General features: G+C 34.5%; 1 protein-coding gene across 1 annotated transcript; it reads left to right on the top strand.

Annotated features, from left to right (window-relative positions):
* Positions 1 to 1,397: 1,397 nt before the first annotated feature.
* K441DRAFT_563397 (uncharacterized protein) lies at positions 1,398 to 1,631 on the top strand (the record flags this gene model as incomplete). The annotated part of the gene is made up of 2 exons (XM_067643608.1): positions 1,398 to 1,499; positions 1,545 to 1,631. Coding segments are annotated over 2 exons (189 nt in total), but the record flags the coding sequence as incomplete, so codon positions are not given.
* Positions 1,632 to 13,840: the final 12,209 nt, after the last annotated feature.

The raw sequence follows: 13,840 nt of genomic DNA, 5'->3' as shown, positions 1-13,840 counted from the left end.
ACTCTACCTACCAGTAAAATGTCCGGGCCCATAACCTAGCCTTTACCTAAAAAGACGCCCGCCGCGAGGCTAGAAAGAACTCTATATTAATAAAGATACTTTCCTAAAGCGCTATATTTAAAGAGGACTCTATATATAGAAGCGGGACAGATAGTAACGTAAATAATATCTAAATTGTATAGATCTAACCGGTATGGAAAAGAATATATTAATAGGATATAAGGGATAACCTCTAAAAGATATAATAGGAGCTAAAAGGAGTAATAATAACACTAGTACCCTAAAAGTCCCTAAAGTTATATACGCCCCTATTATTAGGTAACCCCCCTACCGTAAATATTGCCGTAATTAGCGCTATAATATTCTACTTTAATATATACCGGAAGGACAATAAGGTCTTTATAATAAGCCTATATAAAATTAACCAAATTATTAATAATAGAGAGGAAAGGCTAGCTAAGGAAACCAATAAGGAACTAGTTAAACGCCTTTTTTTTACTATTTATACAGACTATAAGGATACATTCTTAAAGGCGGCTTTAGATAAGTTACCCCCCTACTAGACGTATAATTATAAGATTTAATTAGAAGCTAATAACTCGCTAGGCTATAGCCCCCTTTACTATTAATTAATGGATAAGCTAAAAGCAATAAAGTAGTACTTAATTAACAATTTGGATAAAGGGTTTATTAAGCTAAGTTAAGCCCCTTTTACTTTCCCTATTTTATTTATAAAAAAGCCTAATAGAGGCCTTCGTTTTTATATTAACTATTAAAAGCTAAACGCTATTACTTAAAAGGACTAGTATCCTATTCCTTTAATTAACGAGACCCTTACACGTCTAAGCTAGGCAAAGATCTTTACTAAACTTAATATCCGCTAAGCTTTCTACTAAATTAGGATAGACCCTATATCTAAAGATTTAACAACATTCTATACCTATTATAGTTCCTATAAATATAAAGTTCTTCCTTTTAAACTAATAAACGGACCGGCTACGTACTAAAGGTATATAAATAACGTTCTTTTTAATTACCTTAACAAATTCTACACGGCATACCTAGACGACGAACTTAAGCATTAAGTTTATATTAAAAAGGTCCTAGAGAGACTACGGAACACAGGCTTATAAGTTAATATTAAGAAATGCGAGTTTAGGGTAAAACGTATAAAATACCTTAGGTTTATTATAACTACGGAAGGAATTAAAGTTAACCCTAAAAAGGTAAAGGCAATCCGTAACTAGAAGCCCCCTTATATAGTAAAAGGAATCTAATCCTTTTTTAGGTTTTGTAACTTCTATTACTAGTTTATCCATAACTATAAAATTATAGCAAAACCTCTTATATAACTAACTAGGAAGAATACGCCTTTTATCTTTAATAATAGCTATATAAAAGCCTTTAAAGAGATAAAAAATCGGCTTATCTCTTCCCTAATTCTTCGTTACTATAACCTAAACCTTAAATTAATACTAGAAATGGACGCCTCTAATAGGGTTATAGCAGGAATCCTATTATAGTTACACCTAGATAGTAAATAGTACCCTATAGCCTTCTTCTTAAAGATAATAGACCTGGCTAAGTATAACTATAAAGTATACAATAAAGAAATGCTAGCTATTATTTAATTACTCTNCTAATAGNNNNTANAGCTTAAAGGTANAAACTCCNNGATTAANATATATANNNATTATAAAGCCCTAGAGTACTTTATAACTATAAAGCAGCTTACTAAATAATAAGCCTAGTAGGCTAAAATACTTTCCTAATTCTTCTTTATAATTATATATTATTCTAGTAAGCAAAACTCTAAGGCTAATACTCTAACCTAAAGAGAATAAGATATAGGACCCTAGGATAAGCTAAAGACCTAATATTAGACGCGCGCCCTTCTTTATCTAGAATAGCTTAACCTATGGATCCTTAAGGAGCTAGACTTCTAGTAAAACGAGCTAGCACTAATAGAAAAGTCCTTAGATAAGCTAATAGGGCTAATTAACTACCTCCTAACTATAAACCGCACGGCTAATACCCTAAGGGCCCTCCGTAAATAAGCTATAAAAGAAGACCCCGATTTTAAAATGGAGGAAGGATTGCTCCTATACTAGGAGCGGCTTATAGTCCCTAATATTAATATCTACGGACTAAACTAATCCGTAAAGCTTATTATTAAGTCTCTATGGCATACCCTAGCAAGAATAAGACCCGTAAAATTATTAACTACCGCTACTACTAGCCGAGAATAGTTATAGATATTAATTAATATATACGGAACTGTAAAGACTATTAAAGAGCTATAATCCCACGGGATAAGACCCTAGAACTACTTAAGCCACTCCTAATACTAAAGCGCCCTTAGCAGTATATTTTTATAGACTTCTATAAACTACTTAGGGACTGTAACGGATACGATATAGTTATAGTTATAGTTAACCGCTTTAGTAAACGCCCTTTTTTAATTCCCTATTATAAGAATATTAATACTAAAGAGGTAGCCTAGCTATTTATTTATTACGTTTACTAAATCTATAGACTACTAGATACTATTATATCCGATTAGGGGCTATAATTTATATCAGCCTTCTAGAATAAGTTTACCCGGATCCTAAGTATTAAGCTAAAGCTTTCTACGGCTTATTACCCCCAGATAGACGGTTAGATAGAGATTATAAATTAGTACCTAGACTAGAGGCTTAGGCCCTTTATTAACTATTTCTAAGATAATTGGTTTAAACTACTACCCTTAATAGACTACGCGCAAGCAACCCTACCCTATAACTCTATAGGGTTTGCCCCAATTTAGCTAGAAATAGGATACTTACCCTATATAAGCTTTAACTAGAAAAGGCTAGAAGAACCCTAAACTATATAAGAGAAGCTATTCTATACTAAGGCCTAACAGTATATTAAACAATTAGAGAAAGCCTAAACAATAGCCTATAAAAACCTAGAAAAAGCTTAAAGGTTAATAGAATAGTAAGTAAACAAATACCGTCAAAAGCCCGATTTTGCCCCTAGCGATATAGTCTAGGTTATAATAAGGAATTGGAAAACTAAACGACCTAGCCATAAGCTAAACTACTAGATAGTAAAACTGTATAAGGTTCTTAAGAAGATAGGCAACTTATACAAAATAAAGCTCCTAGATTTAATTAGGGTTTACCCTATCTTTTTACCAGATAAGTTACGGAAAGCTATAAATAACCTATTACCTAGATAAAAAAAACAAGCCTCCCCTACCAGTTTAAGTAAATAATAATAATAAATAGAAAGTTAATAAAATACTAGCCTATAAGATAGTATGGGGAACGCTAAAATACTATATCTAATAGAAGGGCTACAATTCTAACCCAACCTAGTACCCTATATAGAACTTTATAGGCTACCCCCAGAAGCTTAAAAAATTCTATAACTAATACCCTAATATACCTAAACCCCTAAAGTACCTAAAAAAATAGATAAAATGCTAGTATAATAAAGATAATAAGTTACCAGAAGAATATAGGGATAAAAACGCCCTAAAGCCCTAATACAGCTGTCTGCCAATTCTGCTATATTCTACCATTTTTCTACCAATACCGTAAAATTTCAGATATCTAGGAACTTTAACCGCCGGTTAAAGTTGTCTAATTAGTTAAATCCATACTAAGACTTTTAGCGGCTACTCTTTCTAGCCTAGTGCTTTTACTTAGCCCACAATTGCCCTTTATACTTAGTCTAGACGTACTTATATCCCCTTTATCTCCTTATCTTATATTTTATAATCCTATATTTATAAGCCTAGTACTACCCTATTTCTAACTAAGCCTAAGGGTAGGCTTTCTTTTAAAGAGGGGGTAATATAACGGCGCTATCGCACGTTACCTGCTAAATTTTACCATATTCTGCTAACCTATAATTAGCCCGCCCAAAGCTATCGCCTTAACAGCTTACCCTATATATTTATTTACATCGGTCCTAGCAACCCCTTTTCCTTCTCTTTAGCTTAGTATCTTTATAATATAGCATTCTACAAGCTTTGGTTTAGAGGCATTTATACAAGCCGTAACAGCTTTAGAAGATCGTCTTTCTTCTTAAATAGGTCAATATACTACTATACCTTATTAGTTTTAGCTATATCTTAGATAATAAAGAACCATTAAATCTAATTAGATGGCTTATTAAGGATAAAGTTAATTTTTAATTTAGTAAAGGTTATTATTTTTAAAATTTAACAGGTTAGGAAGGGTCTAGGTTAGGGTTTAGCTAGCGTTTTAATAAAACCTTATTTAGATATTCCAAACTTTTAATTTAATTCGTTAGTTTAAATCACTAAAATTTAAAATTTTATCACGGGGAGCGTAATTAATAACCCCTATTAATAGCTCTAACTATATCTAATTTTTAATTTATAAATCGGCAGATTTATAGGTAATAGTTATTATAAGTAGCTCTAGGTGCAGTATATATAAAATCTTAATTATAGTGTAGAGAAGTCGTGGCTGCTAATATACGGTCCTAAGTATTCTTAAAGGTTACGTAACTTCTTATATAAGCGACATTTCTGCCCTTTAAAAAAAATTTAAAAATTTTTAAAAATTAATTAATACTATAAACAGTAGTAATATTAATCCGGCAGTACTGCTAATTCTCCCTATATACTATTATATGTATATTTAACAGCTCTAAAAGTAGTAAGAAGGTAGGACGGATAGGGGGGTTAAAATTTAGAAAATTGGATTTCGCGGTTAAGTTATTTAAAAGTTAGGAAACTATAACGGAATCCCCTAAGAGTTACATATCTAATAAGACGGTAGGAGGTTTTATTTATATCTTATCTATATTCTAAAAAACACAGTTAGATAGGTTAAGGGTGAAAGGTTTTACTAGCGTCTTGGAAGAAACATATAGGAAGCTAGTTCCCCTCTAGAGAAGAACTAGTAATTAGTTTCTAAATAGAAGTAGTTAGAAGCATTTGTCCTTTAATATATAAAACTTATTTTACCTTTAACTTACCTTTAACTTACCTTCTACTTACCAGTAATACTGTTAATTAGATAATTATATGTTCTAGTTAGGCTGGCCTCTTATAATTCTAATTACTTACAATCCGTTAGGAATGTATGGCTATTAATTAACAATAACGGACTATACTCCTATACCCTATAAAGCAACGCCCTTACCATAAGAGGCTTAAAGAGTCTCCCTAGAGGAGCGCATTCCCTCTTCCTATAAAGAAGCTATAGCTAGTCCGTCTAACCTTATAAGACCTTTAAAAACAATTACTGCTAGGGAGTTATTGGAGCGGTCGCTATATAAGACCCTATAAAAAACAAAGGAGTTAGAGATATAATTAAGATAAGCATATTAAGACTACTAAGAATAATTGTAAGAATAATTAGGGGAAGTATAGACATCCTAAACACAAAGCGGACTTAAAGAGGTAACACTATACTATACTATAACGTCAGAAAAACTTAAATTCCGTATAAAGGAACCTAATAAGTACTATAGTAATAGTCTTCGGAACTATAATCGTTTTATTTAATAATATAAAACTAAGTTTCGGCTAGATCTGAAACGTTACTCTAATAAGTATAATTAGACACTAATTGCTTCTACCTTCCTGCGTGGCACTGTTAAGAGTTTATAGACACGCTATGAGAAGAAACTTACTATACCCCTTAAATTTAGCGAACTTAGGACCTAGTTAGTTAATTAGGTCTAAGACCCTAATAATTAAGGGATAGACTATAACTAGTGATACTATAACACTAAATAGCGGGATAGTTAGACTGTGGTCCAGTTTATAAACTACTTAGAAGAACTAGAAGATAATATAGCCTACTTAGATCTATGGGATAACGCTATATAACTTTACCAGCTACTTACTAAGCTATAACCTAAGATTTAACAGGCTATATAAGAGAAGGGCGAAATTCCTACCTTTTAAGAAAAGCTTATCTCTAAAGCTACTCAGATTAAGAGTGCTAAAAGAGACTATTTAGGTAAGCGAAAGGAACGAGACGCTAATAATAAAGAGCGTAGGACTAGACCTAGCTTTAATAATAGGGGTAGATTCCGACCTAACCGCTCTGTAGAAGGATAACGTAAGCAGGCCTTATAGCCCTAGAGTAACGCTAGTTAACCCTAAAATAATAATAGGTAGAGACCTAATCCGTAAAAGGGAAACTAGGAGATATGTACCTATTATAACTGCGGTAAAAAGGGCTATATAAGCCGCTTCTGCTAGTAAAAGAAGTAAGAGTCGGCCTAATTAGGAAAAGAGATAGCCTAGTAGATCTTTACTCCCTTATACTAGGCTAGTAAGAGAGGGAGGGAGTAAACTGCCATATAGTTATTTCTGTCTTTATTTAAGTTAATAATAAATAGGTAACGCGAGACTGCCTTATAGACAGTAGCGCGAGTATAGGGTTCATTTCTTAATTACTAGTAAAAGAATTAGATTTAGACCTTAGCGGCTTATAGGTGCGCACTATTTAAAGCATTAAAGGCTACTAGATTTCATGCTATAGGGAATAAGCTTTTTCCGTAGCTAGCTAGAACCGCGATAGTCTATAGGATATATAGGAGATACGCTTCTATACCGTAGAAATTAAGGAGTATAACCTTATTTTGGGATACCTATAGCTTTACTAAGTTAATCCGGATATTAATTGGCCTTTAGCCTTATATTAATATCGGAAGTCTTAACCGCGCATTATAGTTAAAGATTAAGAGACTTTCTTAAACTATATATAAGAAGAAGGGTAGGTATATGCTATATATGCTACTCTTAATACTAAGAACGGGGATACGGGATATTTATTTTCGGATATCTGGCTATACGCAGTTAAGGAACTAGAGATTCTACAGAAATATATAAACTTAAAGGATATTTTTAGTAAAGAGGCTGTATAAACCTTACCTAACCCTATATTAGTTAAGTATAAGATAAATATAGGGGATAAACAACCTCCTTTTAGACCACTATATAACCTATTAGAAAATAAGCTAGCGGTACTGCGTTAATATATAGTGGACAATCTTTAGAGAGGATAGATTTGGCCCTCTATAAGCCTAGTAGGGGCACCAATTATATTTATACTTAAGAAGGACGGGACCCTTTGCCTCTATGTTAACTATTAAGCGCTAAATAAGATTACTATAAAGAATTGCTACCTGTTACCCTTAATAGGGGAGCTTATTAATAGGCTATTAGGCGTAAAAATATTTATAAAATTAGATCTAAAAGATATATACTATTAAATCTAGATTAAAGCCGGCGATAAGTGGAAAACGGCGTTCTAAATATAGTATGGCCACTTTAAGTACCTAGTAATGCTATTTAGGCTTACTAATATACTAGTAATATTTCAGGCCTATATTAATAAGGTATTATTAGGCCTGTTAGATATAATATATATAGTCTACCTTAATAACATTATAGTCTACTTTAATAACTACGAAGTATATATATACTACGTGTAAATAGTACTAGAAAGACTATAGGAATATAAGCTCTATATAAACCTAAAAAAGTATATATTTTATACTACTAGCATTAATTTTTTAGGCTTTATTATTAGCGTTAACGGAGTATTAATAGAGAAAAGTCGGGTGAACGCTATTAGGGAATAGCCCTACCCTATAATATTTAAAGAAGTATAGGTTTTCTTAGGCATAGCGAACTTCTACCAAACATTTATTATTTACTACTTATAAGTAATACTCCTAATTACTAATTTACTAAAAGGATCTAAGAATAGTAAGAAGTTAGGACCCTTTATATTTAGGGAAGCTACTAAGTAGGCTATAGACCAGTTAAAGGATTTATTTATGTCGGCGCCTATTCTAATACACTTCTGCTAGAAGCTATATATATACCTTAAAATAGATATATCCGGCTTTACCCTAGGGGCAATTATATCTTAATTAAAAGACGGAAAATAGCATTCTATAGCGTTTTAGTTAAGGAAAATAACCCCTATAGAGCAGCGTTATATAACGCACGACTAGGAGCTGCTTACAATAATTACAGCAATAAAGTACTAGCGATATTATTATATAGAAAGCAATTATCCCATTAAAGTCCTTATAGACTATAACAACCTAAAATACTTTATAACTATAAAGGTGTTAAGCGGTTAATAAGTAAGATAGGCAGAGGTATTATTATAGTATAACTTTAAAATTACGTACCGCCTAGGGAAGATAAATCCTGCTAATAGGTTGTTAAGACGTCTAGATTATAAGATAGGGAGAATTTAGGACAGTGTAGGGGAAATAATCCCTATATTGCAAAATTTGCTTAAGAAAAAAAAAGACTCTTTCCCTAAAACTATAGAATTTCGTAGTAGGGTAGAGGTCCCGGTGATACAGCTATAAAGTAATATAATTATAGAGCCATAGGATATAGTTATAGACTAGGTTATAGACTAAGCAGACGTTATAAAGTTAGTGTACCCTAGAATTAGCGAGAATTCTATAAGATGTGCTAGAGGTATTACGGCACCTTTAACTTAATGGCGTATTAGCTACGAGTTTTCAGATCTAAGGGGGATAGGTAAGATACCTATCTATAGCATAGCACACTGCATAACGGCAGGAGAATCTGCTAACACTAATAGTTTAAAACGTTTCGTGCTATGCCTTAAGTCTATAATAGCGGTAGGTAAAATAGAAGTAAGTGATCTATATAAAACCTTTCTAGATCTTCTTCTTTAAGCTTAATAAAGGGACGCCTTTACCTTTAGGGAAAGATAGAAAGATATAGTAGAGACTAACTTAGCTAGAGTTACTAAGAAGCTATAGTAGCAAGACTAAAAGGGTCTATTACGCTTTAAGGGTGCTATATATATTCTAAAGGACTAAGCGATTTAAGATAAAATTCTAAAGGTCTTCTATAACGACCCCCTTGGGGGTCACTACGGTGCTAATAGAACTCTTAAGGCTGTTTAAAGGAAATACTTTTAGGACGGAATGTCTAAAGAGGTTAAGGACTATGTATTAAGGTATAATATATACTAAAGGATATAGATATTTAGGTATCGCCTATACGGCGAGTTATTAGTGCTTCCTATTCCGCAGGGACCTATATTAAAATTAACAATAGATTTTATTATAGGCTTACCCCCTACTAAGATAAGAACTAAAGAGGTTGCTAATATTATCCTAGTAATCATTAATAGGTATATAAAGTTTTTAGAATACTTTACTATTATAATAATAATTACGGTAGTAGAACTGGCAGACCTGTTTTTAGAATAGTGGCTCTTATTTAGCACGCTAAGGGGAATTATATCTAATAGAGGTACCGTATTTAACAGTGTATTTTAGTCTTTATTCTATCTCTTATTAAAAATACGGTAAAGGATAAGCACTGCTTTTTATTTATAAATAGACGGGTAAATAGAGCGTCTAAATACGTTATTAGAACACTACCTCTACTACTATATTAATTATTAATAGGATGATTAGATATTATGGTTAGCTCTAGTATAGCACGTATATAATATAAGCATCTATAGTAGTATAAAAATGACCCCTTATAAAGTATTGTTTGGGGTAAAAGCAAATAACCCCTAAAACGTTAAGGATATCGTTTTTAAAAGAGAGGTACTAGTGGCGTCCAAAAGAATTAAGCAAATAAGAATCCGCAGAGAGAAACTTAAAAAGTACTTACTAGACGCCCAGGCCGTGTAAAAAAGGTACTATAATAAAAAAACATATGCTAAAAGAATTTAAGATAGAAGACGAAGTCTTACTATTTATAAAAAATATCTAAATAAAACGCATTAAAAAGAAGCTAAATTACCGGTAGCTTAGACCCTTTAAGATAGTTAAGAAAACTAAAGGAAACTAAGCCTATGAATTAGAATTACTAAAATCTTATCTAATATATCCTATATTTTATGTTTCCTTACTAGAGTTATACTAAAGAAAAGATAGTACGGAACCGCCCTTACCTAGTAAAATTAATAGGGAACTAGAATAGAATATAGAAGATATTTTAGACTAAAGATGGCGCTAGAAGAAGCGCGAATTTTTAGTTTATTAGGAAGGATACTCCTAGGTATATAATAGTTAGGAACCTAAGAAGTGCCTTTTGTTAGGAAAAAATTTACCAGCATTTTTGCAGCATTTGGCAGCATTTAGCGGCCAAATGTGTATTCCGCGCACTATAACGTGTAGCGTATGGTATTGACTAAGGTGCGGCATACTGCCGTATTTAATAATGCGGTGCGGCATACTGCTGTATTTAATAATGCGATGCAGCATACTGCCATATACTACTGTATTTAACAATGCACTGCCGTATACTGCTGTATTTAATAACGCACTGCCGTATACTGCTGTATTTAATAACACAGTACAGCTAACTGCCGTATTTAATAATGCAGTGCAGCTAATTGCGCATTTTGCACTTAATGCGTAATTAATATATAATGCCCTCCTCGTGCATTCTGTATATAATGCCCTCCTTGCGTATTTTATATATCTTACTCTTCCTATATACTTAATAGTATTTGCTTGGTTTATATAGTTGGTATAAAATTATATTATTTTAGATAATTTAATATATAGCGATAGTGCTCTTCTACCTGCCTACCTACCGACCTACCTACCTACCTGCCTACCTGCCTGCCTACCTACTTACCTACCTGCTTACCTGCCTGCCTGCCTACCTGCCTACCTGCCTGCCTGCCTATCTACCTACCTACCTGCCTATTTGCCTACCCGCCTGCCTGCCTGCCTACTTGCCTACCTGTCTGCCCGTCTATCTGTCTATCTGTTTGTCTGTCTGTCTATACCCACCTATCTATGCCTACCTATCTATGCCTACCCGTCTATGTTACCTTAATTTAATTAATTAATCGAATCGTTTATCGTGTTCGCTGGCTGGTCGTTTAAATGGTTATTGTGTGGCTCTAGCGACGGTTGTATGGCGATAATAACGGTCGTCTAGCTCTAGCGACGGTTGTCTGGCTCTGATGGTCGTCCAGCTCTGGCGACGGTCATCTAGCTCCGGCGACGGTTGTCTAGCTCTGATGACGGTCGTCTGGCTCTGACGGTTGTCTAGCTCTGGCGACGGTCATCTGGCTCTGGCGACGGTCGTCTGGCTCTGACGACGGTTATCTGGCTCTAACGACGGTCGTCTAGCTCTGATGATAGTCGTCTAGCTTTGGCGACGGTCATCTGGCTCTGGCGACGGTTGTCTAGCTTTAATGACGGTTGTCTGGCTCTGACGGTCGTCTAGCTCCGGTGATAGTTGTCTGCTGGCTGTCGTTCTGGTGTCTTCCTAGGTAGGGAGGATGTAAGGAAGGGTAAAAAATGAGGTGGCTACCTAGGTGTATATAGGGGGTATACTTGGCAGAGGCATGTGTAGAGGCTATCGGGAATATAGCGGGGACCCGATGCGGAGCTTCGTGTAGAGCCTCCGTACGCAGAGCTTCGCGCAGAGCCTTGTGCAGAGCCTCTGTACGCAGAGCTTTATGTAGAGCCTTGTGTAGAGCTTTGTGCAGAGCTTCGCGTAGAGCTTTCGTGCAGAGCTTCGGTGGTTAGAGCTTCGTGCAGAGCTTCGTGCAGAACTTCCGTGTAGAACTTCGTGTAGAGCTTCGTGTAGGGCTTTCGTGTAGAGGCTTTCGTGCAGAGCTTCGTGGCAGAACTTCGTGTAGAACTTCGTGTAGAGGCTTCCGTTGTAGGGCCTTTCCGTGTAGAGCTTTCGTGCAGAGCTTCCGTGCAGAAACTTCCGTGTAAGAACTTCGTTGTAGAGCCTTCGTGTAGGGCTTCCGGTGGCAGAGCTTCGTGCAGAGCTTTCGTGCAAGAGCTTTCGTGCAGAACTTCTCGTGTAGAACTTCCGTGCAGGAGCTTCGTGGCAGGAGCTTTGGTACAGGAACTTCGTGCGCAGAAGCTTCGGTACAGCATTTAATTTTTACTTTTCTGCCATTTTTAGCATTTTCTAGCATTTAGAGCAGCTAAATCTAATACTTAATTATAAATGCAGCTAAATGCTAATACTCAATTATAAATGCGGCATTTGGCGCTAAATGCTAGTACTTAGTAATAAATGCCGCATTTAGCTGCTAAATGCTAGAAAATGCTAGAAATGCTAGAAAATGCTGAAATGGCAGAAAAGTAAAATCAGATGCTGGTAAATTTTTTCCTAACGTTAGCCAGAATACGACACTATAATTAACCTTTCTAAGAACTAAAGGTAAAGAACTTAGAAATGGTTCCGAATATACTATAGGTAAAGTAATAGGGAAAGACCCCATAAATTAAAACTATAGGATTAAGCAGCTAGGTATTAAGAATGGAAACGTTTTGCTATTATAATAGAGATCCTAGAATTCTATAAGAGGAAGCCTATAAGGATCTATAGGAGAACCACTAGGGATATTGTTAAAGAAGAACGCTTTTTAAGAAGGAGTAGTAGTACTATAAGAAGTGGGCCTTAGGGATTTAGAAAGATCCCTTAGGGATAAAAGGAGAGTATTTAGCCTGGCACCGGAGATACGTAGTAGAGTTAATAGTATAAAGAGGAGCAAAAGGATAGCCTATAAAGAATTAGAAATTTTAAGAAATTATAAGGGCACCTATAGAAATACTACCCGTTTATTATATATAGGGATTATAGTAATATACTGCGTTTATATAGATTGTCACCAAAGCTTAGAATAAAGGTATCCCTAAAGTATAAAGTTAATTCCTAATAATAGGGCATCCTAGAGGTACCTAAGAGGCACTATATAAAGCTATTCTATAAGAAGAAGGAAAGAGCTAGGTAATAACTTAAATACTAGCAGTAGTAATAGGAGCCTCCTCTTCTATCTTAACGTTATTATTAATGGTATTATTAGCTCCTCTATCCCTAGAAGTATTAGCACTTCCACTAATATTCTTCTTAGAATAACGGGTACTGGAAGGACTAGCATAGGCGGGAGACTAGCGAGGAGAATGTTTATCTTAACCTTTATCGCTATTCTTAGTATTTCTAGGTTCTAAATCGGCGTCTAAGTAGGGATTAGAGAGATATTAGCTAAAGGAGTTAGTATAGTTCCTAAGCGAGTTACTAGAGAAACTTATCTAGCTAGAGTAGCCCGCGTAAAAGTATAAATATTATTATTAATAAGGATAAGCTATTTATATATACGCTCCTAGACACTATATATCTAAGAACATTACGTCTTTATAGTAGTAGAAACTCTTATAGAATTAAAGAGTCTGCAAGTAAGGGAAGATACCTTTTATCCCCGCCTATTACTATTAAGATATTAGCGGAAATCTTAGATAGCGTATTAGAGCCTATAAATCTTATACACATAAATAGCGGGGATTTAGTATAATTAGCAAAATCTAAAATAGGATGGAATAGGAAATACTAGAACGTAAGTCTTTCTCCTACTGCGACAATGGGAGCACTTAGACTTATTTTTGCTAAAGCAAGGTATCTTATAGACGTAGGAAGGATCCTGCGTAAGAGTATAAACATAGCAATAATAGTATTTTAGGGAAACTGCTATAGGAGTAATAGACGCTATCTAGGGCGTTACTAGGAGATTAATAACACTGTCGCCGGTTTAGGGACGCGCAGAAGGACCACAAGCTATTATAAGAGAATACTCTAAGAAGTTAGCATTATTATAAGAGATGAGGTAGGGATCCTGTTGCTTATAGACGCGTTAAAAAAAGATAACGAGATAGTAATGGAAGTATGGCTAGAGATATAGAAGCTAAAAGGCGAGATATAATAAAAACAGCCTGTTTAAGAATAAGACGAATAGTGTTATTAATAAAAGGATAAGGAAAAGACGATAACTTATAAATAAAAAGAAATTAAAATAAAAGACATTAT

This window comes from Cenococcum geophilum, assembly GCF_001692895.1.
Source record: "Cenococcum geophilum 1.58 unplaced genomic scaffold K441scaffold_24, whole genome shotgun sequence".
Lineage (NCBI taxonomy): Eukaryota > Fungi > Ascomycota > Dothideomycetes > Gloniales > Gloniaceae > Cenococcum > Cenococcum geophilum.
Note: the sequence above shows the minus strand (reverse complement) of the source record. Positions and strands in the feature narration are given on the sequence as shown.